The 26,190-nt window shown below is 64.2% G+C and overlaps 1 protein-coding gene across 3 annotated transcripts; it reads left to right on the top strand.

Moving 5' to 3' along the window:
• The first annotated feature begins 1,397 nt into the window (after positions 1-1,397).
• Positions 1,398-26,075, top strand: PIK3C2B (phosphatidylinositol-4-phosphate 3-kinase catalytic subunit type 2 beta). Of its 3 annotated transcripts, XM_052815252.1 has the most exons (34): positions 1,412-1,477; positions 4,246-4,432; positions 9,969-10,952; positions 12,698-12,798; positions 12,921-13,075; positions 13,203-13,323; positions 15,557-15,668; positions 15,779-15,858; positions 15,939-16,002; positions 16,245-16,391; positions 16,695-16,728; positions 17,061-17,256; positions 18,197-18,319; positions 19,181-19,348; positions 19,548-19,659; positions 19,749-19,891; positions 20,729-20,917; positions 21,071-21,164; positions 21,269-21,363; positions 21,440-21,620; positions 21,719-21,826; positions 21,913-22,005; positions 22,129-22,258; positions 22,549-22,685; positions 22,813-22,982; positions 23,128-23,284; positions 23,379-23,488; positions 23,613-23,814; positions 23,947-24,071; positions 24,148-24,265; positions 24,499-24,580; positions 24,678-24,784; positions 24,870-24,998; positions 25,074-26,075. In XM_052815252.1, the coding sequence occupies exons 3-34, from the start codon at positions 10,041-10,043 to the stop codon at positions 25,260-25,262; spliced, it is 4,884 nt and encodes a 1,627-aa protein (XP_052671212.1). In that variant the 5' UTR covers positions 1,412-1,477; positions 4,246-4,432; positions 9,969-10,040; the 3' UTR covers positions 25,263-26,075. The 3 variants fall into 3 exon arrangements, with proteins under 3 accessions (XP_052671211.1, XP_052671212.1, XP_052671210.1); XM_052815251.1 differs by lacking the exon at positions 4,246-4,432 and having other exon boundaries at positions 1,398-1,477; XM_052815250.1 differs by lacking the exon at positions 1,412-1,477 and having other exon boundaries at positions 3,577-4,432.
• Positions 26,076-26,190: the final 115 nt, after the last annotated feature.

The following is a 26,190-nucleotide window of genomic DNA, read 5'->3' as shown; positions in this document are numbered from 1 at the left end:
CCCTGCGAAGGGGGGGTGCCCTGCAGAGGAGGGTCCCCCACCACGGGCCCTGGGGGTCCTCTTCCCCCCCCCCCCCTTCCCCACAGCAAAGCTCAATACGAGGAATGCGGCTAGGAGGGCAGCACTGGAGAAACGTGGGGTGTTTCAAAGGGGGTTAGGGAAAATGCGAAGAGAAGGACGGGGAATAATGCGTCCCAGGACAGAGGATATTGGGGTGTGTTAATTAGTGGGATTTCTCCAGCCGACCCACAGCCCCGCTTGCAGCTCATCCCCGCGCCGTGGGCGACGATTTGCATCGGAGGGCGGGTGCAGCCCATGGGGTTTTGCGGGCGGACGTGGTGCTAATTGGGGCCATTTTTCCATCAGGGCCTGGTGGGAGATGGGGCCTGGGGAGTCCCCAGCCGCACCAGGGGACCCCCGAGTCCCAGCTTACCCACACACGGCGTGGTCAATCCTGCAACAACACCTTCCTCCATCTCCTGGGGATCTTCAGGGAAGCAGGGAGGCTGTCACCACTAAACCCAAACCACAGGCTGTGACCCGCAGCCCTCCCAGCGCGGCTCGCGGCTCTCCGGCGCGGCGCTGGGGTTTCGGAGGTGAATATTACCCCTGTCTGCGAGAGCCTGGCAGGGCCAGCTGCCTGCAAAAAACAAATTACAGCTACCGCTGCGATTGGCTCCAGCACATCTGTTGCCCACAATGTGCTTGTGCGGCCGCTTCTGCCCTTGCTCTCCCCCAAGCCCAGGGGCTGGCTGCTGCGGGTGGGAGCGTGTCCCCACCAACCTGGGGGGACGGGGGACGGGGGGGGGGCTCTGGGGACCAGCACGAGCACCCCAGCCCCAGCGGGGTGCTGTGGGGTGTCTCAGCACCCTCCTGCAGCTCCTCAGAGGGGTACACAGGAGCACCAGCAGCCCTGGAGGTACTAGCCCAGTGGGAAGCAGCGGGAGGTGGGTGCTGATGGGGACCCCAGAGGTGCCCCGGAGGACGGGGCTGCAGCGTTTTTGGGGAGGTGGCGGGGGCCGGCGCTGCGGCCAGGACGATTAGCAGGAGCGGCTTATCGCCCACCCCCCGGCTGCGGAGCGGGGGCGATGCGGGGAGGAGATGCGGGCTGGAGGAGAGCATCCCGGGGGCTCCATGGGGGGGAGCTGGGAGAGTCCCGGTGACATGTAGGGGGAGGGGGAAGCCGAGGAACACCGGGAGCTCGACGGGGACCAGCCCCGGGTGTGTGTCCCCCTCCCCTCCCCGGCCCCCGTGCAATGCGGCGGGCCGCCGGGAGATGGCCCCGCTCCGCGCTGAGCCCCTCCATTGTCCGCCGCTGCCGTCGTGCTCCTCCCTTCCCTTCCCTTCCCTTCCCTTCCCCTCCCCTCCCGTCCCCTCCCCTCCCTCCTCCCGCCGCCGCCGCCGCGGCGCGGCCCCGCCGCCCGCCCGGCCCCAGCCCGGCCCGGCCGCCGCCGCCGCCGCAGCCCGCTCGGAGCAGGTAGAGCTGCGCCCCGGGGGGAGTTGGGGGGGGGGGGGGGGAGACACGGAGGGTGCTGGGGGATACACACACGGGTGGTGGGAGCAGGCCGGCTCCTCCAATGAACGGGTCGTTCCGGGTTTTTCCCCCATAAAAAAAAAAAAAAAAAATCATAATTTTTATATATATAACTATAAATGATTTCACCTCCTGGGAGGAGATGGGGGAGCGCCATCGGGTCGCGCACGGGGTTGCTGCGAGTCGTTTCCCCAGCGCTGCCCGAAAGCTCCAGCCCAGCCTTGTGGTTTTTTTCCAAGACTGAAAACCCCAAAAGCCCTCGGGGGGCGGGGGGGGTCCCGGGCGCGCTGCACCCCCAGGCGCGGTGCGGGACTGGGCTCTTGAAATGCAGCGTCGGGGGGGCCGGGGGGGGGCGGGGGAAGAGCGGAAAGTTGGGTTATTTTTATGAGGAGAACAATGAAACGGTCCCCGTCAAATGCAAAGTTGCCCGTCTGCAAAGTAGAGAGGCAGGGCTGAGGTTTCTGCCCTTTCCCATCGTGTCGGGGTCCCGCCGGCCGGGACAGGGACGGGGACGGGGATGGGGACAGGGACAGGGACAGGGACAAGCCAACACTCGTGTGTGGCCGGGAAGGGTCAGTTCATCCCACCAAAGCCACTGTGCAGGCGTGGGCTTTAGGTACGGTGCATGGGGGCAGAAAGCACTTTCTGAGGATGCTGGGCTTGCTGCAGCAAGCTGCGATGCTCCCTCTGCTCCTGCAGTACGGTGGATCCTGAACTTGCAGAAATGCTCATGCGTGTATTTAGCAGTAAACTCTAGAGATATGTGAGCTATTACCCCTAAGCAAAGGAGATATATTGACTTAACCACAACTATTCATGTGTATAAGGCCAAGCACGAACGTAACTGTTCACAGGATCTGGGCCGGGGGGAGCTAGCACCAGTGCGATCAAGAAAAATCAATGTTTTCCTCCCAAAGTGGGAGGGACAGGGTAGCAGGGAGCTGTGGGGTGAGGGAAACCTGCCTGCCAAATGGGGCACCCGGCTCTCCCAGGCTAACCGCCCCGGCGAGGTGCCTGACCCACCTTGCCTCAGGAGCACCCTCCTAAATACCAAGTGAAGTGAGGTCGAGGAGAGGATCCGCGCCGCTGCCGGGAGCCGAAAGGAGCTGCCTTTCCAGCCCAGCAGCCAGGCAGCCGGGCGCAACCCTCCCTGCATGCTGCAATGTAAGTAGGTGCTCCGTGTGTGTGTTGCCTGGATGCACACCAAGGATGTGTGTGCAGCCGGTGCACGCCGGCACCACGGGGCTGCGGGGCAGGGAAGGTGGTTGCGAGGCCAGGGTGCCAGCGAGGCTGGGGGTCCTGCGGTCCTGAGCCGTGGGGATAGACCGCCGGGGCTGTAGCAGCGGCAGCATCCACAGCCATGTCCCGAGTGAGGTGTTTCCCTGCGTGTCGGGTGCTCTGGAAGAGTTGCCTGTGTCCGGCTTGTGTCTGTGGTGTGTCCTTGGGCTGTGGCTCTCTCCCACGGCATGTAAATCCTGCTGGCTGAGCAGGACTGAGCAGCGTAAGAGGACAACGGTTCCCATTGCAGACTGGGCTGGGTCTGGCATGCAGCGTGGCGGCGTGGGGCCAGCCAGGTCCCTTGCACCCCAACAGGGTGCTGTGGGCAGGGGGGTGCACCCCGGCTGCTGCATGTCCTCCGTGCACCCTGCCAGTTCGGCTGCGGGAGCATCTGGGTCAGGGAGAGCCCCCGTGGTAGCAGGGAACAGCCCTGCGGAGCATGTGGCATGGATACAGCTGCAGTCACAGCAGCAGGATCCGTCCCTTGGGGCTCACCCAGACCGCTGGGCTGCGGGGCAGAGGGCAGCGCAGGCAGGGAGGGCAGCATGCTGCTTCTTGCCAGCCCATCCCAGCTCTGCCGTGCAGGCAGGACTTTTCCCCTGGGTGCTGGTGCAGCGAGGAGCACTGAGGCCGGGGAGGTTCTGTGCTTTACGTTGCTCGGTTGTCCTGGGCGTATATAGGGCTCCAGCTTCTCCTTGCCTAGCTGAGCCCCCGTGCAGGCTGTGCACGCAGGATCACTGCCGGCAGGCCGGTGTGCAGCTGGGTGCACGTACACCCGTGCCGTCGCACAGCCAGCCACGCCGTGCCGGGCGCTCGCCGCAGAGGAAGCCGAGAAGCCGAGATTTGCATAGGAGCCGAGTGCCAGAGCTGCGACGCAGGGAAGAGCCTGACCGCCAGCATCCCCCGGGGAGGCTGAGCACCGAGAAAACCTGGCCCTGGGGATGGGTGCTGGGCGCTGGAGCAGCGAGGGTTGAGTAATTTGGAAAGTCCGACCGCGGGTGTGCCCCAGGGCCAGGGAGCAGGCGGAGGCTTGGGGTGTCTTGGCCCCATCATCGGAGCTGCCGTGGGGCCCAGAGCTGCCACGTGGGAACACCGGGGTGGATGCAGCGGTGGGTGGCTTTGCGGAAAGGTCCCACCCTCGCTCCTTCCGCGCTCCCCCATTGCTTTGCAGGTGCTGGGTGAGGTTCAGCATCTCCTGTGCAGCCGAGCATGTGGCTGTCGCACCTCGCTGCAAAGGGGGACTCTGACATCCCCCCACCCACGCTGCCTCCCGCCCCACGCCTGGCTGGGACATCCCATTGTCCCCTCCGCTGTCCCCATCGTGGACTCGGCTCCTGCCATGCAGGGCTCTGGGTGATGCCTCTGCAGCGCTCCCTCCTTCAGCTGCCCCAATTCAGGGGCTTCCCATCCTAAACCTCAACCCATCTTCCCAGGGCAGGATTTCCTCCCGAGGGTGGAAATACGTAGAAAAATGATGGAAGAGCCTTTGGCATCGGCCAGCTTCACATCCTGCCTCCTCCGGAGAGCTTGGACCAGACTGGACTTTGCTCTGCTATTAATAGGAGACGTATCGGCTTGAAGAGGAAGAAACTCCTCCTGCCGTAAGGCAACAGGTTGGAAGTGAGTGGCACTGGCTGTTTTCAAGGCATTTGCTCAGCTCGCCGTCTGCAGGACGGCAGCTGCCTGGTTTTATTTTGCTGCACATAACAAACTGGCTGGATCCTGCAGGTCTCTGCGTTGCAGTGGCAAGTGCTGCAGATCTGCCCTGGCAATGGGACGCTTTGGGGTGCACAGAAGGAGCTGTGTCCTTCGTGCCCAGCCCACGGTGAGGGTGGCTCCTGGGGGGTGAAGCGGGGCTGGAGCCCAGCACAGGGACCCTGGCTGTGGGGCTGGAGCCCAGGGGATGGGAATCAGCTCTGGGCCCTTCCTACCATCCTGCCAAGAAATGCTGGCAACAGCTCCTGGTGGGGGGAGCCAGCTCCAAACCCCCTCTGGAAACTCCTGGGAGTGCAGCCCCTCGGCTTTTGGAGTTTGTTTTTTTGTCTGCAAACTGGAGAATACAAATAGAGTTGCCTGAAAATGTCTGCTGGGATCGGTTTGGGGGGGGAATCATGCCGTTTTCGCTGCGAGCGCTGCCGGAGCGTTGGTTTTGCTGGGTTTTGGGTTGATGGGTGGTGTTTCAGCAGCGCTGAGTGTGGCTCCAGAAATGAAATGCTCTGGGTTTCAGTGTCATTTTTTCAATGACCGTTGAGACCAGGTTCCTCTTCTGGAGCTCTGGTTCCAAACTAGGATGAAAATCCTGCATTTTGCCTGTGTGGAAACACCACCTGGAGACCCACCCAAAGGGCTTTCCTTGATCATGATGTTGCACAGGAGGTCCCAAAAGGCCCCATTTCCCTCCTGTTTTGGAGTGGAAGAGGAGAGTTGAGACCAGAGAGTTTCTTCTGGAGCAGGGGGAGCTGGGTCCCACCTGCTCTGGGGGGTGCTGGAGCTGGTGGGAGGCCCTGGGAAGCTGCCCCCCCCCATGCCATGAGCTGCATGGGATGAGGAGCTGGCTCTGCCTTGCAGATGTAGGAGCATCCCTGCTGCTGGAGGGTGGCCCCGGGATCCAGTACACCCGGGGAGCTTTGTCACCCCGCGATGTGCTGTGACTCGCAGCAGGAGCGATGGCATGTGGCTGGGGACGCGGCCAGGAGCAGGTTCCGTGTCCCCAAGGCAGGGAAGCCCCCGCCATCCTCCTGGCCAGGCAGGGGCTGCTCCGGCGGCTGGGAACGCAGCGGCTCGCCCTGTTCAGGGGGAGCAGCAGGATGGATGGATGGACCCGCAGCCCCAGAGGTGAAGGCTGGTGCTTTATCCTTCTCACGGCCGCTCCTCCCTCCGCTGGATTATAAATGGGTGTGAATTGTCTCCCCTGATAGGCATAACCTCCATCCCCGGCTCCCACACCCCGGGGAGGTGCCCCTCTGGGGCTTGCTTTGCTTCCTCGCCCTCAGATGTTTGATGTCTTCCCAGATGCTTCGGACCTTTCGATCTGCTCCCAACGCAGCTGCCTGCAAGGGGGAAGGGAGGGATGGGGAGAGCCGGGGGGGGACGCAGCGAGCCCCCTCCGGCTGCAACAGTTCTGACCCAGGCTCCCGTCCCCGGACACGGGGAGACGGGGCTGGATGCGGCGTTTGCTCAGCCGTGGGATCCCGTAGGATGATTTTCTGCTCGGCTTCCCTCGTCCCTCCCCGCACCGAGCAGGTGCTGCTTAGCTGCCAGGAGCAGGGATGGGCACGGGGTGGCTGCAGGCAGCGCTGAGCTCTCCCCGGGTCCTCCCCAGCCTGCCCCAGTCCTCCTCTCCCTCCTCCCAGTCTGATGCTCAGCTCTTTGCACAAGGGCTGGGATCGTCCCTCCCTGTCCCACCGATGCTGGGTGTGGGGACAGGGAGAGCCCTATGGGGAGCCCGTGCATCCTCTGCCCCAAAGCCCTGCAGAAAGGCAGTCCCCAAGAGCCACCGCAGAGCAGGACCGGCTGCTGTGGAGGGATTTTGAGGGGGCTAACGGAGCCTCTCGGTGGGGAGGACTTGACGACTGCCGTCAGGCTGGGCTGCTCCTGGGTGGATCCAGCTGTTCTGGTATTTGAGAAATAAACTCTGTGGGATCTGCCAGCATGCAGGCATGAAAGCCTCACCCCAAGCCTCCTTTTCTTTCCCATCCCGGGAGGGTGCCCCAAGGTGTGCAGAACCCAAGGGGTGTTGGCCGGGCTGGCAGGCAGGGTGCCCACACTGGGAGCTGGACAAGGGATCGTGCTGCAACCAGCAGATGCTCTGAAATCACATTTAAAAATGCAAGAGGTTCCTGAAAGAGGATTTGGAGCTGGTTTTGCTGCCCTTTGGTCTCAGCACTGATGTTCTCGAGGGCTGTCCCTGAGAGGAGGTTGGCTTCGTACACCTGGGCAGGGCATCGATGGGGAATCGTCCCTGCGCTCTGCTGATGGGGCCACACAGAGCAGAGCAGAGCAGGGACTGCTGGTGGGTTACGCAAGGGATGCGATGCCTGTGCGTGGCTCCTGCAAGGCTGCAGTCTCCCTTACGGGGCCGTGCTGGTACAAACTGTGAAGAAAATTGTGATAAACCGTAATTTGGGGCTTAGGGCAAAGGGTTTCCAGTGGACAAGTGGTTTTCCCTCCTGTGTGCCTCCAGCCGAGCCATGTGCTGCAGCCACAGTAACTCAGCACAGCGAAGCGTTTCTCCGAAAGGTGGGATCCCAAGCTGGATGGGTCTCCTGAGGCTGACGTGACCGTGGCAAATGCCAGGAAATTTAAAGTCAGAAAATTATCCCTATGTTATTAGTAGTAGTATTTTAAAGAGGAAAAAATCTGCTTTTGTCTGCTCCTCTGGAATTCAACTCCTGCCTCGGGAGCTCCCGTTCTGAGACCTAACCCACAGCTCACAGTCCCGGGTAATTTTTGTAACAAGCTGCTGGGGGAAAGAGAGGCATTTGGTGGAAACACGAGTGGCCGCTCAACAAACCCCCAGGAGCAGGAGCCGGCAGCATCGCTGAGGTGCTGGTTGAGCATCGGTCCTGCCCCTGGCTGAGGACTTGGAGGGTGACCGGGAGAGTTTGGGGCTCTTCCACGTGGGTCTGTATCCCCTCAGACTGGCTGTGGTGCCGGCTCGGGAGGGAAGGGGCCGAGCAGCCTGCTCAGGGATGCTCCTGGCGTCCCCAGCTGAGATGACGGCCCCCGGGTTGCGTGCAGCCCCCTCCTGCGTGGCTTTTCTCCGGCTGATGTTAGCACCGCGGTGTTGCTCTGCCCGGTGCAGGCTGAGCCTGCCTCCCCCCATCCTGATCCCCATCCCTGTGTCCCAGCTGCTCTGACAGTGCCTGCCCAGCTCATGGCAGAGGCAGGACCACGTTTGCTGTTGCTGCCCCGGTGCGGGTCTGGCTGCATCCCACCGACACGTGCGGGAGCCTCGGCTTAACCAGGCAGGAGCGTTTCTCTGCTCAAAATTTCAGCAAGATGCAGATGCTTCTCTTGGAGATGAGAATGGGTTTGTGGCTTTGTCAGCCACAAAAATCAGTTCGATTTTATTGCTTTTGGGTTAAAAGCAGATTTTCTTTGTTCAGCTTCCAGAAGCCCAGGACTGCCAGCTTTTGGGATTTCTATTTCTCCAGGAAAAGCCCACGGCTGCCAGCAGGGACCAAAATGCTGGGGAAGGGAACATTTCCAGCCTGTGTCCCCCAGCAAAGCCATTTTTCCACTTAGAATGCACAAAAAAGCTGGTTGAGTGAGGTGCCCAGCCAGCCTGGTGTTGGGGGACCAAGAGGGGACCCGTGCCGGCGAGGGGGTCGAACCCGCCTCGTTTGCGGGAAATGTGTTTGCAGCAGGCGAAGCCTGGGCTTGGCTAATTAGCAGCCATCTGGTCCCGGGGTCAGGAGGGCCCTTTTGCGGGTGGCGAGGGGGGTGACGTGTCTGGGGGGGCTGCCGTGGGTGATAATCAGCAACCGGGCTGGGAGGGGACGGCGGGCACCAGCCTGGTGACGATGGTGATGCTCTGCTGGGTGCTGGGTGCTGGGTACTGGAGGAGGGTGGTCACTGGCATAGCCCAGGCTGGAGGTGGTTGCCCCGTGCCGTGGGGTGGGATGTGGGGGGGATATGTCGTGCCAGATGGGCTCCTCCATCGCTGGGGGTCAGAGCAGGCAGCGGCGGTGTCTGCCAGTCCTCTCCCCACTCCTGCACTTTAAGGGCTTTCCTGCCCTGCAGGGGCACGGGCACTGAAGGAAGGTCCTCGGGTTCAGCAATGCCCGCAGCCCCCAGCAGCGCTTCCCAGCAAAAACGCTTGCAATCACCGGGAAGGGGCGGTTGCACCCTTTCGTCCGAAATCAGAGCATCAACCAGAGCCCTGCGCGGTGCAGAGCGAGCGGTGTGGGGCAGAGGAGAGAGCCCTGGGTGGCAGTCGAGGTCTCGTGTCCTCCCCGTGCTGAGGCTCGTGAGCCAGCCCTGGCCGTAGCCCGAAAACACTCAGCTGCCTCTCAGCTCTAGAGATTTCAAGTGCCGGCCGTCTCCAGGGGCTTCGGGCTCGCTCCACTCTTCTGTTTAACATCCACTTTGTTGTTTATTTTGATAGGAAGGGAAGAGGAGGTGAAACATCCTTCCCCGGGGAGCACGGCGCTGGCCGGGCAGAGCAAAGCCCCCTCTGCGGTCACCGCCCTCCGTGGGTTTTGGTCGGGGGCCAGGGAGCGGTTTTCCAGTCCGGCTGTTTCGCCTCTCGGCTCGCACAGCTAAATGCCGCAAAGTAGCTGGGTTTGGAGGCTGTGCAGCGCCGGGTGCTTCGGGGAGGCTCGGAGGGACCCGCGGGGCCGTTCGAGGGGGCTGGGGCTCCCGGTGGTTCTTAGACCTGAGCGTGATGCCTGGATGCCCATCGCCGTGCCCTCTTTCTTGCTCGCTGAAGCAGCCCAGGCTCGTTGGTGCTGGGGAATAGCAGCAGGAGCCGGTGAGAAGCGGGTGCTCCTGGCTGTCCCGGGCCATGCATGGTTCCGTCTGCTGAAACGGGGTTTGGGGACGGGATGCCGTGGCCCCGAGACGGGGAGAGAGCAGCGTGCTGCCAGGCAGCGCCCTGTCTCGTGCCATCCTTGCCCTTCTCTCTCATCTTTTCCTTTCTGCTTCAAAAAGCCCTAGTTTTGCCGGCAGAGGCTGTCTTTTTTTCAACGCTGTGATGGCCCCAAGACTAGCAAGGGGGCTCAGAGCCATGTCCTAGGCATGCCACCGGAGCGTCAGCACCAGGGTGAAGCCCATGCCGGGGCAGGCTCCTCACGGCAGCGGGGTTGCAGGTTGAGTCAGCCCCAGCTGCAGCCACTGGCCGCACTGCCCTCCCCTCTCTGCGTCTTATTTTGTCCTCGGGGAAATACGTCGGGCTCCAGCAATAGCCCCAGCAGCTGCTGTGGGGCCAACCAGCCCTGCCTGACTGGTGGCCGTGGGGTCCTGGGGGGGCGGGCAGCAGCAGCAGCACAATCTTTATTTAACCCATCTCATTGCTGAGCCCCCAAACGTTTCCTTTTTTCCGTCGCAGAGAGGAAGGGCTGTACCACCAGCGCTGCCAGCCTGACCCTCCTTAGCCAACCTTCCTCCTTGTAGCCTGCCCAGCCATCAACCCTTGCCTTTCCCCTCCGCCCAGGTGGCCGGCGGTGCAGCATGCCTTCCTCCTGACCCCTGAGCCCAGGAGGAAGAATTCCTGGTCCCCGGAGAGATGTCCGCCACGCGCGGCAATGGGGAGCACTGGAAGTCCCTGGAGTCGGTGGGCATCAGCCGAAAGGAGCTGGCGCTGGCCGAGGCGCTGCAGATGGAGTACGACGCGCTCTCCCGCTTGCGGCAGGACAAGGAGGAGAACCGCGCCAAGCAGCGGGGAGACCGGCCCCTCATCTCCTGGGACGATCCCGCCGAGAGGAACGGCTGTGCCGGCATCAAAGCGGCACGTGGCCTCTCCGGTTCCGACCCCACGCTCAGCTACAACGTCCCGCTGGCACCCGAGGGTCCCCCCGCGCCCGGACCTCCCCCCGGCCCCAGCCCCCCCCGGCCGGACCCCCAGCCCTGGCTGAAGGGACCCCTGGCTGGGGACTATCTCTACATCTTCGAGGGGTCGGGGGGGGACTTCCTCGGGGAGCCCCTCAACGGCACCTCGCCCCACGACGGCGGGAGCAGCTCCCCCAAAAAGCTCTCGCCGCCCCCGCTGCCCCCCCGGAACTCTCTCTGGAGCTCGCCCGAGGGCACCCAGCGCTCGGGAAAGGGGTCCCCCCCATCTTCCAAAGGACCCCAGCCCAGGGACATCAACATGTTCTCAGCGGCCCACGAGCGGGCTCACGGCAAGCTGCTCGGCCGCCGCATCTCTGAGGAGGACCCCTACGGCATCGCCGACTATGGCGGCATCAACGATGCCATCACCTGCCTCAACCTGAAGTCCACCTACGAGTCGGAGGTGCTGCGGGAAGCTGCCCGTGGCTGGAAGGAGGGCAGGAGCATCTTCGAGAAGGAATCGAGCGGCAAGCCGGTGGCACGGAGCAAGACCATGCCCCCCCAGGTCCCCCCGCGGACATACATCTCCCGCTTCGGCAACCGGAAAAATCTGGCACCGAACAGGAACCGCAGGATCTCCGTCGACCCGGTAAGAAGCTTTTCTCTTCCTGCCTTGGAAGTGGGACTGGGATGGAGCCAAGGTGCTGGGGAGAGCTGGGAACCCAGAACTGGGATGCAAACAGGGCCATGGGCGCCTGCGGCTTTGCTGCGTTTCCTTCGCTCCGGGTTGGTTTTATTTGTCCTGACACCGGGGCTCCTCAGAGTCTTGTTTGCATCACTGTCGGAGGCATCCGTGCGCTGAGACTCCGTCCCTGGGGGTTAATAAGACCTTTCCAGATTGCGCAGCTCCCCGAGGGGTGCGGGATCACGCAGCCGTGACCAAAACCCTCTGGGGTGGGTGAACCGGGGCCGGGAAGCCGAGCAGAAGGGCAAGTCCCACCCGGTCATCATCCCGCTGCTGCCGAGCGGGCGGGATGCTCCATGCGCTGCCACCCGAGCGCTGCCTCCTCTCCGCACCCTCGTGCCCAGACACTGCTGGTCCCCAAACACTGCCCAGAGCCCACAGCCAAAGCCCGGTGCCCGCAGGAGGGCACGGGCAGTGCCCGGATCCAGGGCTGGCACGGCACACGAGCACCCTGGAGCTGCTGCGCCGGGGTTGCAAGCACGCACCGTCTCCGGACGCCGTGCTGCAGGTGGTTTGCAGCGGATTCGTGTGCCGTCGGCTCATGAAATAACACAAGATCCTCCGGAAAGAGCCGGGAGTCTCCTCCCGGGAGCTGGGCGATCGCTTTCCTGTTCGGCTCGCAACGTCCTTTCCGATCCCAGCTCCCTTCTTCCCTCCGTCGAGCGGCGAGCGGGATACTCCTGTCTGTGCACAGAGGTGTTGGGGGGCTGCTAGCACTGCCGCTGTCTCTCTCCCGGGGCTCCCAAGCCCCCTGCCCCAATTGCAGGGGCAGAGCCCCGGCTCTGGTGCGGCTCATCCCGCCTCTGGCAAGAGGAGGAGATAAATAACGGGAGAAGTTGCCTTCCTCGCAGGGTCCCCCCTCCACGGGGAGCGAGGGATGCAGCCGGGGACTGCCGGCGGGGGCTACGTAAGTCACTCTCGGCTTTCTTAGTGCCAGAAACTAATTATAAAAGAGCATTAAAATTGTCTTTAGCGGCTGCTGTGTTCTCTGCCTTTCTCTGCCTCCCTTTAGCTGTTGGCTGGGTTAATTGCTCTGACAGTGGGGCCATTGTTCGCTGCAAAAGAGCAATGGAGGCCCAGGGACCCCCACGCGCGGGGGGAGCCTGGCACGGCAGTGCCGCCTGCCCCGGCACCGCGGCGGGAGGGCGGCGTGTGGGGCTGGGCACGGGCACGGGCACGGGCAGGGCTCTGCTGCAGCACCCTGGTGGCCTGGGGACAGTCCCTGCCCGTCCCACGGGCATCCTCGGCTCCATCTCTGCCCATCCCTTGTCTCACTGGGGAATCTCCCCGCTGGGACTTTTGGAAACAGCCTGGAAATGGCCAGTTTTGTGGGCAGGGAGCTGGGGGCAGCGAGGCCTTAGGTCTCCCTTCTCCCAGCTGTGGGGAAGGTGCTGGTGCAGACGTGGGTGGTGCATCCTGCGGCTGGTGCCTGCCTGGCCCAAACCCCTCCTGTGCTGGACCATGTTTTCCCCCCCCGTGCTGCTGCAGAGCTGCCTTACCCCCGGCTGCAGCAAAGCCAGGGCGAGCAACAGCTCTCGGTGCCCAATACTCTATCAGGAGGATCCGGCAAACCCCGTCCCGGGTGGGCGGCGGGCTGGAGCCCCCCGGGACGCTGCAGCCGGCTGATGGGCTGGTGCTCTGCCCCGTAGGTTGCCCCCCGGCCGCACTCCTTCGCCAACGGCTACGAGCTCTTTGAAGTCTCCGAGGAGCGGGATGAGGAGGTGGCTGCTTTCTGCCACATGCTGGATGTGTGAGTACCCAGCCAGGGCTGGAGCATCCTACTGCAAAATGCCCCAAAACAGGTGTTTTTTTTGGGAGGTGGGGCAAAACCCAAAGCAGGGCGGCATCTCTGACCTGTCCCTGCCTCCGCAGGCTGCGGTCCGGCTACAGCACCAAGGACTATTCCCTCACCGGCTTGGTGTGGAGTGCCGTCAACCTCAGCCCCGAGCAGCTGGGCCACGGCGTCAGCCTGAAGGTGACGGTAGTGTGTGACAGCCTGCGGGAGCCCCTCACCTTCACCTGCGACTGTAAGTGTCCCACGCCGCGCAGCCACTTGCAGAAATTGGGGGGGAACCCCAGCAACCCCCAGGTGAAGGCTCTGGGGGGGGGTCCCACCATCCCTGGGGCTCACAGTGTTGTACCTTCTCTCCGCAGGCTCCTCCACCGTGGACCTGCTCATCTACCAGGCACTGTGCTACACACACGACGAGCTGCACACTATTGACGTCGAGGACTTTGTCCTCAAGATCTGTGGCTTGGAGGAGTTCCTGCAGAAGTGAGTATTTGGGGGGGGGCACACGACACAACCCAGGCATCCCGGGGCTCACGTGCTCGGCCATGCTCGCCCCGTGCGTAGCCTCGGCCGGGTGTGATGGATGGTCAGGGCTGATCCCGGCGTGCACAGCGGGAGCCTCTCCTCTCTGGTTCCTGCCTCCTGAGCTGCAGCGATGCTCTTGCCAAAAGCAACATGTTGGGAGCATCTTTCCCGGTGGCAGGGTATCCGTCACGCTGACCCCTGCACGCCTGGAGAAAGGCTTGAAAACCAGGGAACTGCCAAAAAAGCTCTTTGGAGGAGTATTAATAACAGCCATGTCATGTCACTGAGTGGAGTGGCAGAGCCCGGCTTCTCCAAGCCTGCTGTTTAAATCGCAGGAGAAGGTGGAAAAGGGATGTGTTGGGGAAGAGGGGGTGCGGGATGCATGGGAGCATCAGGGCTGCAGTGGGCTCCCTTGGCTGCAGAGCCAGGGATGGGTGATGGGGACTGAGACCTGCACAGATCCCTCCTGCCCTCCCTGCCTTGCTGCCTTTCCTGGAGGAAGGCTGCATTTCCATAGGGATTTTGGGGTCTGACAGCTCGGGAGAGCTCTCTGCAGAGGAAGATGCAGCAGCCATGCGTGCGCAGGCACATGCCGTCCTTCCTGGCGGCTCGGTGCAGCCAGCCGGCTCCTGCTGCTGGAAGGCTGCCCTGGGCCTGGCCCTGCCGCGGGAAATCTGCGGGAGCTTTGCCACGGCCTCCAGGAGCTGCTGGTTTAGGCCCTAAAGGGGCGGCTGGGAATTGCTTAGCCTGGGAGAGCCTGCGCGGCACCCGAGCGGAGCCCAGGCTCTGCTCCTGGCCGCCTGGCACGGCCATCTGAAGGGGTTATTCCCATCGGTGCTGAGCCCTTGTGCTGCCGAGCAGCCCAGTGCATGCGTGTGCGCGTGTATGCACGTGTACACGTGTGCACGTGTGTGTTTGCACACAGCAGGGGTGCAAGCTGTTAACTAGCCATGTGTACAGCAGCATTTCCATACAGCAAACCTCTGCTGTGGGTGGCTTGGGGCTGCCAGGGAGCACCCAGCTGTACGACGGATTCAGCCAGCTTGGAGGGCATTTCCCAAAGGGGTGAACCTCCTGCCTTTTTGGCAGGGAACGGCATCCTGGGCACGAAGCGGGACAGTCCCTGGCGAGCATTTCCCCAGGAGCCAGCGCGGGCAGGCACTGCCGTATCTCCCGGGGCCCTCAAAGGACCTTTGAGAAAGCCCTGGGACATAAAGCCCTTTTGTCGCCGATCTTTTCTTTCCACATCTTCCCGCAGCAGAGAGGATGCTGGAAGTGCCAAAACCCTCCCTGCGGAGCCGGTCGGACCCTTGAGCTCTGCAAACCGGCCTGAGCCGCTGTCACTTGCTGCCCGTTTGCTTTTGCAAGGCATGGGGGGAGGCAGGACCAGGCGGGGGTGCTCAGGATGCCAGCCCCGTGGGCGCGTTGCTGCCCGTGCAGCTGGCTGCGGGCAAGGCGTCCTGCAGCACCTTCCCCACGTGCCCTCTCCCCATCCTGGCTGTGGGGGCAGGACACGGCACCAGTGGCCACGTGCCGATCGGACTCCGTGTCCCCGTCCCCTGCAGCATCGCGAGCCTCTGGGGGTGCTTCTCCCAACCGCCTCCCCACTTCATCCTGCCATTGCAGCTCCGTCCTGCCTGGAGCCTCCCGCACCCCCTCGGCACCGTGCCCACGGCTCTGCCGTGCCAGCCAGGGCTGAATCGGCTCATTCTCCCCCGCAGCCGGCAAAGAAAGCGAGCGAGCTATGCGGGTCCCGCTCCGGTGGGGCTTGCCATGCCGGTGGGTATGGTGGGACCAGGCTGTCGCTCCCTGCTCCGGGGCTCGCCCCGGTCCTGCTGTCAGCCAGAGCATCCTCGGGTCCACGCTCTGCTTCCCACGCGTTGGCAGGCAGGTCCAGGCACGATGGGCTCCTCCGCACCCGCTCCCGGCTCCGTCGCGGCGGCTGGGCCGGGCAGGGCTTTTTGGAGGGTGAAGGGGAAGGAGGGAAAACAATAGCTTATTCTTTGGGTTTCCTAGCGCAAGCGACACGGTGCCGCGAACGTCCGTTTGCAGGCGAGGCGGCCCCGGCCGAGCCCCAGCCAACGCTGGCTGGCCGTGGGGTGTTGGGATGGGGCATCCCGGGTTGAATTTTGGGGCATCGCGTGGGATGGAGAGGGGCCGCGGGCTCAGCGTGCAGTCTCTGTCCCCGCAGCAAACACGTGCTGGGCAGCCACGAGTACATCCAGCACTGCAGGAAATTTGACATCGACATCCGCCTGCAGCTGATGAAGAGGAAGGGGGTGCGCAGCGACCTGGCCCGGACGGTGGGTGTCCGGGTGTGGGGGGCGGCGCGGGGATACCCGTACCATCACCCTGCTGCGGGAGCACCCGTGAGTGGCCAAGCTACTTAAGCACAGCATCTCTCCATCTCCAGGCGAACGATGACCAGAGCCCCTCCACCCTCAACCATTACATCCACCTGCAGGAGAGACCCATCAAGCAGACCATCAGCAGGTAGGGGGGACGTGGCAGGACCGGCCCCCCATGCCAGATGCCCACCTGGCCGGGGCTGAGCTCTGTTCTCTGTCCCCTAGGCAGGCCCTGAGTCTCCTTTTCGACACCTTCCACAATGAGGTGGATGCTTTCCTGGCAGCCGAGGTGAGCACCAGGGATGGAGGGGGGCATTTTTGGGGCCAGCTTGCCTCATTTGCTGCGGACTCTTTCCCCTTTTCATTATGGGGCTCTAAGGGTGCATCAGGGAAGGGGAAAGGCCATGAAAGTAGGGGAAACTGAGGCACGGGCTGGTGCACCTCCCAATGCATGGCGTGTGGGCTGCAGGGAGCAGCCCCTGCCCCCTCGGCTGCCCGGGGGTCCCACGTCAGCCCGCCTCTGCCCTCCAGGGAGACTTCCCGCTGAAGGCGGAACGGGTGATCCAGTCGGTCATGGCCATCTGCAACGCCCTGGCTGCCGTGGAGTCCCAGGAGATCACGGCAGCCCTCAACCAGATGCCCCCCTGCCCCTCCCGCATGCAGCCCAAAATCCAGAAGGTGAGTGATGGGTGCTGGGGGGCTGGTCCCTGTGGGGTGCGGGACCGGGGGGCTCGGCCGGGAGGTGCAGAGGGGAAGCACATTTTCACATCTGACTTCTTTCCCTCCTTCCTCCTGCTATACCACGTGGAAAATTCCTCAATAGCTGGGAGCAGGCAGCTGCCTGGCCGTGCTGCCTGCTCCGGCAGCCGAGGAGCCTGGGCTGGTTACGTAAAGCGGCTGGCTTGGCGAGCTGTTCCCCGCCGACAGTGCGGGGCTGATCCTGATGTTGCTCTTGTGGTTTCTTTCTTTTTTCCTCAACAGGATCCAAATGTTCTGGCCAAGAGGGAAAATCGAGGTATTTCTGTTCTCCTCCTCCCCTTCTGGGCTCAAGTTCTTAGTGCTTTTAATCTCCAAACCCCTCCCCCTCAATTATTAAGGCCAAAAATGTGTTTGAAACTGTTCTGGTTAAGAAAAGAGGGTTTCTGGAGGCGATGGCTGTTGTTCCTCCCAATGAACGCAGTAAAATGGGAAGCCTGAAATTCTCCATCTCACCCTCTTTGTCCTGGGGGAGACCTGGCCACGCTCCAGCCCCGGGGTCCCTCCAGCATCCTGACCCCAGCCCAGAGGGACACCGCGGGGGGCAGCGGGGCCGGCAGCCGCCCCGTCTCACCCCTCTCCCACCTTCAGAGAGGATCGTGGAGAGCCTGACGGCCGCCATCCTCAACCTGGTTGAGCTCTACTGCAGCACCTTCAACGCCGACTTCCAGACGGCCGTGCACGGGAGCCGGGAGCACGGCGTGGTGCAGGAGGCTCGCCTGCTCTCCTGCCCGCTCTCCTTCACCGTCTACGCCACGCACCGCATCCCCATCACCTGGGCTGCCAGGTAAGGGCAGCCGCCTGGACCTCACTCAGCCTCTGCCTGCCCGTCCTGGGGCTCACCTCCACGTTAAACACCCCGTAGCAGGGTTATCCCTCTCCTGGGTGGCTGAGGAGCGTGTCCCTGTCCCAGCTATTCAGCAGGCATGGGAGGGAATAAGAGCTAACCCACCCCAAGCCTCCTAAAGGGCAGGAATATGGGGATGCTGGTGCTCGACGGGATGCTTGCAGCCAGCTGATGCCAGAGCTTCTGGGTGGGACGAGCTCTGCCACGCTCTCCCATCCCAAGCCCACAAATCCCCCAGGGCTGCAGCATCGCTCCGGGCTCGCCGCCGCCCCGGGGATGTGACAGATGGCCCCGGTACAGCAGGGCCAGGCTGCCCTCACCCCACATCAGCGGCGTGCTCCTTTGTTAGGTGCCTCGGTGCCCGTACCCGCTTTCGGCCCCCGCGCGGGGGGGACGGCGGGAGCCCGTCGTGGGGAGGGCGTGCGAGGCAGCGACGCCGGCAGCAGCCGCCCCGCCGGGGACCCCTCGCCTTTGTCCTGTCCTTAATGTATTCCCCCTGGTGACTGGCTCCGAACAAAGCGGGTAGCCTGGGAAATGCCGGCATCCCCTGACCTCCGGCACCCCGCAGCCCTCCCCGGATTGTCGCTCGGCACCTGCCACATGGCAGGGCCCCCCCCTCCCCGCCCCGGCAGCCCCCCGTGTGATGGTATGCGCGGTGGCATATGGGGATGGGGGCTCCCGGCTCTGCACCCCCTCCCTGGCGCAGCCCCCTTCCCAAGCCCAGCCTGGGGAAGGCACGGGGGGGCAGCACCTCCGTCCTCCCCACCCCGCTGGTGCAGGGTTTGCCCCAGGGTGGGGTGAACCCCCGGGTGCCGGCTCCCCTGCCCCAGGCAAAGCTTCCCCCGTCCCCGGTTCACGTCTCCCTCTGTTCCCCTTGCAGCTATGAAGATTTCTACCTCTCCTGCTCCCTCAGCCATGGTGGCAAGGAGCTGTGCAGCCCCCTGCTCACCAGGAAGGCCCACGTCTACAAATACCTCTTCCACCTCATCATATGGGACCAGCAGTAAGGCAGAGCTCCGGCTGTGGGGTGGGCAGGGGGGTCCCGGTGCCATCCCCAGCCACGATGCCTTCCTCCTCCTCCTCCTCCTCCCCTGCTCCAGCAGCTCCTCTCTGCGCCTCTCCCCACTTTTCGGTTGTCAGAAGCTCTTGTGTCATCCCCGGGAATAGCACCAGTCCCAGCACCAGCCCTGCCCTCCTGGGACCTGCGTGTTTGCACCCAGGAAAGGGGATCTGCTCCAAAAATAGCCCCGGGAGCAGGCAGGGAGGCTGTGCCAAGCCCTCTCCACGCCTGGCATTCACAGCGGCCCGGGGAGGTGGGGATGGGACAGGCTAATTTTAGAAGGTGCCGATGCCCCCCAAGGACAGGCGCCGAGCGGCCAGCGGGACGGCGGGGAGCGGAATCGTGCCGGTCCCCTCCGTGGAACGATCCCCTTCCCGTGCCCACCCGCGGGCGGGATGTAGCTGCCGCCCCGGGCTCCCCGGGAGCGTCGGAGAGGAGCCTCGGCCCCGGGGTCCCACGCAGCCCACCCCGGCCGTGGGACGAGGTCAGTGTGCGGTGGGGGCCCTCCGTGGCGGCCCCCCTGCCCCGCGGTCACCTTCCCGGGATAGAGAGCAGCAGGACTCTCCGGTGCCGGGAGAAGACTGGGGTACACGAGCAGCTGGCTCTCCCCAAACCCCGCTGCCCGTGACCTCCATCCCACGCTGGGGGGGACGTGGCACCCCCAGTGCCGGCAACAAAGGCGTCTGTTGGGCTGGGCTATCCTGGAGCACGCTTGGCATCCCAAGGCGGGGGGCTGGCCGGTGCCGCGGGGCGCTGGCAGTGCCCGTCCCCGGCACGGCTGAGCCACCGGCTGCTCTCTTGCAGGATCTGCTTCCCCGTCCAGGTGAACCGTCTGCCACGGGAGACGCTGCTCAGCGTCACGCTCTTCGCTGTGCCCGTCCCACCCCCGGGGAGCTCCTCCGACGCCAACAAGCAGCGGCGGGTCCCCGAGGCCCTGGGCTGGGTGACCACCCCCCTCTTCAACTTCAGGCAGTACGTGGGGCGTCCCGCCACGACGGGCACTGCGAGGGGCTGCGCCGGCATCCCCAGGGTGGGACAGGAGGGTCCCCAGCACCGTGGGGTCCCCAGCGCCTTGGCGCAGCGTGGGGACAGCATCACTGCGGCGGTGCCACCCTCCTGCCCCGGCAGGGTAGCCCCCAGTGCCGGCATCTCACCCATCCTCCTCCTCCAGGGTCCTGACCTGTGGGCGAAAGCTCCTGGGCTTGTGGCCGGCGACCCAGGACAACTCCAGAGCCAGGTCGAGTGCCCCCAACTTCAACCAGCCCGACAGTGTCATCCTGCAGGTACGTCCTGGTGGGGGGGGTTCTGGGGACACACACACCCCCCCCAAGCCCTACATGTGGCCCCCACTTATCCTCTGCCTCTGCCCCAGATTGACTTCCCCACCTCCGCCTTCGAGGTGAAGTTCACCAGCCCGCCAGCGGCCGAATTTAGCCCCAAGTACGAGTTCGGCAGCCTGGGGGAGGAGGACCAGTGCAAGCTGCGGGAGGCGATGCAAAAGAAATCACTCTACTGGTAAGCAACCCCGGGGAGGGGTGGCAGGGGATGGCATCACCCTGCCGGGGGGGACTCTGTTGATATACCTCCAGCACTGCCCCGGCACGCACAGCGGGTATCTGAGGGTCTGACCCTGCCTCTGGCTGCCAGCAGCTGGGGATGAGGTTGGAGCCTGGCATTTGGCAGAGCTGCCTGCCCATAGCTGCCTGTCGTCAGTCCTTCTGCGCTCTGCCCTCCCCGGCTGCCCCTCTCTGGGGAGGGTCTCTCCAGCCACGTCCCCTCCAGTGGGGACAGCCGTCCTGCCCCTCGTCCAGCCCAGTATGGCTGAGCTGGCCAGAGTCCTCCGGCGCCGGCTATAAACGGGAGGATCGGGTATCGGCAGCTGCGCAGGGATCCACTGCGCAGGACAGTGCTGATGCTCCTTGCAAAAAAATGCCTGGGGTGCACGGCCGGCCCGGCTGGCTCGGGGGTCCCCGGGCAGGGGGACAACCAGGGCCATCCCTGCAGCAGCTCAGTCAACCCCCGCGCATGGGTGCTCGGGTCCTGGCTGCCCCTTGGGTGATGGGGTGCGGTGTGGGGATGGTGGGGAGCCCCCCCGCATCCTGCAGCACCACGCAGACCTGTCTGCTGAGCTTGCCCCAGCCGGAGAGGGGGGATGCAGGCAGGATCCTGCTCTCCATCAACTCCTCTTTTTCGTGGGCAGGGCCGTGGTGGGGCAGCAGGGAGGGCTTTATCGGTGTCCCACGCACCATGCACGATAGGGACAGAGGGATCCCACATCCCAAACCTGCCAGCCCATCCACGCCATCCCCTCCCGAGCCTGAGCCGTGCCCCCCCGTCCCCCCGCTGCCGTAGGCTGATGGACGCCGACCGCAAGCGGCTGTGGGAGAAGCGTTACTACTGCCACGCAGCACCCGGCGCCCTGCCCATGCTGCTGGCCAGTGCGCCCAGCTGGGAGTGGGCCTGCCTGCCTGACATCTATGCCCTGCTCAGCCAGTGGACCTACATGAGCCACCAGGATGCCCTGGGGCTCCTCCACGCCACGTAAGCTACCGGTGGGCTGTGGGTACCGCAGGGATGCGTGGTCTGGCACTGCTGCCCTCCCCGTGCAGGCAGGGAGAGGGCAGCGGTAGCAGTGGGGTTGGGGGGGGGGGATTGCTGAGGATTCTGTCCCCATGACGCCTGTCCCGGCCGTAGGTTCCCAGACCAGGAGGTGAGGAGGACGGCCGTGCAGTGGATCGACTCCATCTCCGACACCGAGCTGCTGGACTACCTGCCCCAGCTGGTCCAGGTGCGTGGTGGGACCGGGACACGGCATGGGGTGCATGCCAGGACTGGGACGTGGCATGGGGTGCATGCCAGTCCCGTTGTGCCCCAAAAATGTCCCCTCTCCAGGCCCTGAAGTACGAGTGCTACCTGGACAGCCCGCTGGTGCGCTTCCTCATGAAGCGAGCGATCTGCGACCTGAAGATAACTCACTACTTCTTCTGGTGGGTTTGGGGGGGTCAGGAGTGGCAGGGGGTTCCCTGGGGCTCACCTGACCCTGCGTGCCCCTGCTCTGAGCAGGCTGCTGAAGGATGGCCTCAAGGACTCCCAGTTCAGCATCCGCTACCAGTACCTCCTGGCAGCTCTGCTCTGCTGCTGCGGGAAGGGGCTGCGGGAAGAGTTTGACCGGCAGTGCCTGCTCGTCAGCACGCTGGCCAGGTTGGCCCAGCAAGTGCGGGATGCCGCCCCGTCCGCACGCCAGGTGGGTGTCGGGATGGTGAAAGGGGGTGCAGGGGGGTGCCAGGCTGTGTCCCAGCCCCCCCCATCCCATGCCCACCCCATCGCATGCCCACCCCGCAGGGCATCCTCCGCGAGGGGCTGGAGGACGTGAAGCAGTTCTTCAAGGCCAACGGGTCGTGCCGGCTGCCGCTCAGCCCCAGCCTGCTGGTGAAGGGGATCGTGCCCCGGGTGAGTGCTGGAGCCGGGGGCATCGGGGGGCTCCTCTGCCCGCACCCGGCTCACCCTGACAGGCTTCGCCTTCCTCCCCGTGGCAGGACTGCTCCTATTTCAACTCCAACGCAGTCCCCCTGAAGCTCTCCTTCCAGAACGTTGATCCCCTTGGGGAAAACATCCGAGTCATCTTCAAGGTGAGCCCATCCTCCCGGCGATGCCCAAACCCCCTGCACGGCTGCCCCGGCCCACCTGGGGCTGGCTCAGCTTCGCCCCCCGCCGCTCCCCGGCTCTGATGGCTCTTCCCCGCCGGCTCACAGTGCGGTGATGACCTGCGGCAGGACATGCTGACGCTGCAGATGATCCGGATCATGAACAAGATCTGGGTGCAGGAGGGGCTGGACATGCGCATGGTCATTTTCCGCTGCTTCTCCACCGGCCGTGGACGAGGTAGCCCAGCATCGGGGCGTCCCCTGGCAGCATCGGGCCCCAGGTTGCGATGCTCTTGGGCTGGTGACGGCACAGGAGGTCCTGGGGCTCGGCTAGAAAGGAGCTGCTGTGGGTAGCCATGATCCACCTTTGGGTCTGATCCCACCAGCCCATCTGTAGGAACATGGCTTTGCAGGCTGTCACTCAACGGTGATGGCTGGGGAGCGGCTGGGTTGGTGGCAAAGGGGGCTGGGGTGTCGGTGCCCCCCGGGTGGGATGGATGGGTCTCACCCCGCTGTCTCGGCTGCCAGGCATGGTGGAGATGATCCCCAACGCCGAGACCCTACGCAAAATCCAGGTGGAGCACGGCGTGACGGGCTCCTTCAAAGACCGGCCGCTGGCAGACTGGCTGCAGAAACACAACCCCGAGGAGGATGAGTACGAGAAGGTGAGGAGGAGCCTGGCAGGGTCCCCACTCCTCGTGCCCCCCTCTCGAGGGACGAGACCCCTCACTTCCCAACGTGTCCAGCCTTTCTCCACACCTGGTTGCTCCTTCCCTCCCTCCCTCCTCCCAGGCCGTGGAAAACTTCATCTATTCCTGTGCTGGCTGCTGTGTGGCCACCTACGTGCTGGGGATCTGCGACCGGCACAATGACAACATCATGCTCAAGACCACCGGCCACATGTTTCACATCGACTTCGGCAGGTTCCTGGGCCATGCGCAGATGTTCGGCAACATCAAGAGGTGAGAAACACTTCCAGCATCTCCTTCCCCCTTGCCTGGGCTCATTCCCGCAGCGTGATTTCTCAGGTGAAGCCCCCTCTCCTCGTCCTGGTGGCGGGTGACCCCCCAGCCGTGCTCACTTTCTGTCCCTCCCTCCCCGGCGCAGGGACCGGGCACCGTTCGTCTTCACTTCGGACATGGCGTACGTCATCAACGGTGGGGACAAGCCCTCCAGCCGCTTCCACGACTTCGTCGACCTGTGCTGCCAGGCCTACAACCTGATCCGCAAGCACACCCACCTCTTCCTCAACCTGCTGGGGCTGGTGAGAGCCGGGGGGCAGCACACCCGTGCCCCCCAGGCATGGCAGAGGGGTCCTCCTGCCGCCGCCTGCCCTCACCCCCTGCCTTGCCTTCCAGATGCTGTCCTGTGGCATCCCTGAGCTCTCTGACCTGGAGGACCTCAAGTACGTCTACGATGCCCTGAGGCCGCAGGACTCTGATGCCGATGCCACCACCTACTTCACCAGGTAGAGGACACGGGTGGGTGTTGGGGCAGGAGAGGATGGAGGGAGCCCTCGGACGGAGGCACCAGCTCTGGCTCGGCACGCTGACGGGCTCCTCCGTGCTGAGCGCGTGGTGGCCTCGTTGCAGGTTGATCGAGTCCAGCCTGGGCAGCGTGGCCACCAAACTCAACTTCTTCATCCACAACCTGGCGCAGATGAAGTTCACGGGCTCCGACGCCCGCCCGACCCTCTCCTTCGCCCCCCGCACGCACACCATCAAGACGTCCGGCCGGATCCACGACGTCTTCCTCTGCCGTCACGAGAGAGTCTTCAACCCCAGCAAGGGCTACGTAAGTGGGGATGGCTGGGGACAGGCGAAGGGACAACTCGAGGGGTTCTGTCCCAGTGCTTCTCCCTGGCCCCATATGGGGTCGGGGCACCTCGGGGTCCCCATCCTGTGTCACAGCCCCATCTCTCTGCAGACCTACATAGTGAAGGTGCAGCGGGAGAGCCCGGGCGAGGTGGCCTTCGTGCAGCGCACCTTCGAGGAGTTCCAGGAGCTCCACAACAAGCTGCGCCTCCTCTTCCCCTCCTCACTGCTGCCCAGGTACCCCCCCAGACCCCTGCAGACCCCCGGGGCTCCCCGCTGCCCCCCGGGCTTTGCTGAGCGTCCGTCCCCGCAGCTTCCCCAGCAGGTTCGTCATCGGACGGTCACGGGGCGAAGCGGTGGCCGAGCGGCGGAAGGAGGAGTTGAACGGCTACATCTGGCACCTCATCCATGCTGCCCCCGAAGTGGCAGAGGTGCGGAGCCGGGGGGGTGGGTCTCAGCAGGGCGGAGGGGGGCTTCTGCCTCCCGAGATATGGGGACAGTGCTGGCGATGCCGGCGAGGTGGGAAAGTGCTTGGGGGCCAATGCACCGCGTAAAGCATCGGTGTGTGCACTGTGTGCATGTGGCAGTGGCGCAGGCACCGGTCCCGAATGGTGGGGGACATGGTCACCACCATCACCGCTGATGTCACCTCCTTGCCCTGCAGTGCGACCTCATCTACACCTTCTTCCACCCCCTGCCACGGGACGAGAAGGCGGCTGGCACCAACCCGACCCCGAAGCCGGCAGGTAGGGGGGCTGGCGGCACTGCTGGCAGCTGGCTGGCACCGCGTGGGGCGATGGTGGGGGGCTCCTGTCCCACCCGCGCCTCTCCTCTCCTCTCCAGATGCCACGTGGGCTCGGCCCGTGGGGAAGGTCGGTGGGGAGGTGAAGCTCTCCATCTCCTACAAGAACAACAAGCTCTTCATCATGGTGATGCACATCAGGGGGCTGGTAGGTGTGCGGCACCCGGTGGGAGCGGGGTGAGGGTCTGCCCCACTGCTGCGCTCATGGGGTGCCCCCCTGCTCTGCTCCACAGCCACCGTTGCAGGATGGCAATGACCCTGACCCCTATGTCAAGACCTACCTGCTGCCCGACCCCCAAAAAACAACCAAGAGGAAAACCAAAGTGGCCCGAAAAACCTGCAACCCCACCTACAATGAGATGGTATGTGGGATAGGGATGGGGATAGGGGGGTCCGGGGGGACCGTGGCTGAGGGTCTGCCCCATTCTGCCCCGCAGCTGGTCTACGACGGGATCCCCAGGGGGGACCTGCAGCAGCGGGAGCTGCGCCTGAGCGTGTTGAGTGAGGAAGGCTTCTGGGAAAACATCCTCCTCGGGGAGGTCGGTATCCGCCTGCGGGACCTCGACCTGGCGCAGGAGAAGATGGGCTGGTTCGCCCTGGGATCCCGCGGCCACGGCACCCTCTGAGGTCCCACCGCCGGGGCTGGGGACCCACGGCATCACCGCCGCGGCTCTGCCCACCCTGGGATGTGCCTGTAGGGACCGGGCACCCATGGGCGCTGCCGCAGGCGTCTTCTTTTTTAAGTTTACCTTGTGTCAAGGGAGCAACGTGGGGAGGGAGGGGCAGGGAGGACCGGTGGGGTGTTTCAGGGGGGTATTTCTTCCTTTGGGATATCTGTATTTTAATTTTTTTTAATAACGAGTAGCGTGCAGCCGGGCACCGAGGTGGAGAGGAGAGGGGAGGCATCGCGGAGGTTCGCTGTGGGCTGGGGGTGCGTGTACCCGCAGAGCCCCGGGTACATCTCCAGCCAGGAGCTGCCTGCCTGGAGCCAGGCGATTCCCATCCCGGGGAATTCGCTCCCAAAGGAGAGCGGTGGGGCAGGGTTGTATGGCTGACCCCCCCCTCCTGCGACGCCACGGGAAGGGGACCACCGGCCCCCCATTCCCATCCCCGTGCCGGCGGGGACATCCGTCTCCTCATCTGCCATACAGCCCCAGAGCCGGGGACGCCTGTGCCGGGGCGCGGGCTTGGTGCCTGTGGTGCTTTGTTTACAGCGAGAGCTCCGTAAACAGACAAAATGTTTCTCAGGATCGAGAATAATGAACTTAACCTTTATATTAAAAGTTTTAAATATTGTATCTAGCCGGAGGTGGAGGGGAGTGGCGGGGGGAGCAGCCTGGCCCCGCCGGCGGCTGGGGCTGCTGGAGCTGGCACGCTGCTGCGGTCGAGACCCTCCTGCCTGTAACATGGTGGCGTGAAAATAAAGGAGATGAAACGCACGGGGTGGCGCGTGGGCCCTGCCCGCACCTCTGCCCGCACCTCTGCCCACACCTCTGCCCGCACCTCTGCCGGCCGCAGAGCCCAGGGAGCCGAGTCCTGGGGGGACGAGGACGC

This window comes from Harpia harpyja, chromosome 19 (genome assembly GCF_026419915.1).
Source record: "Harpia harpyja isolate bHarHar1 chromosome 19, bHarHar1 primary haplotype, whole genome shotgun sequence".
Taxonomy (NCBI): domain Eukaryota; kingdom Metazoa; phylum Chordata; class Aves; order Accipitriformes; family Accipitridae; genus Harpia; species Harpia harpyja.
This window is presented reverse-complemented; position numbering and strand designations above follow the sequence as displayed.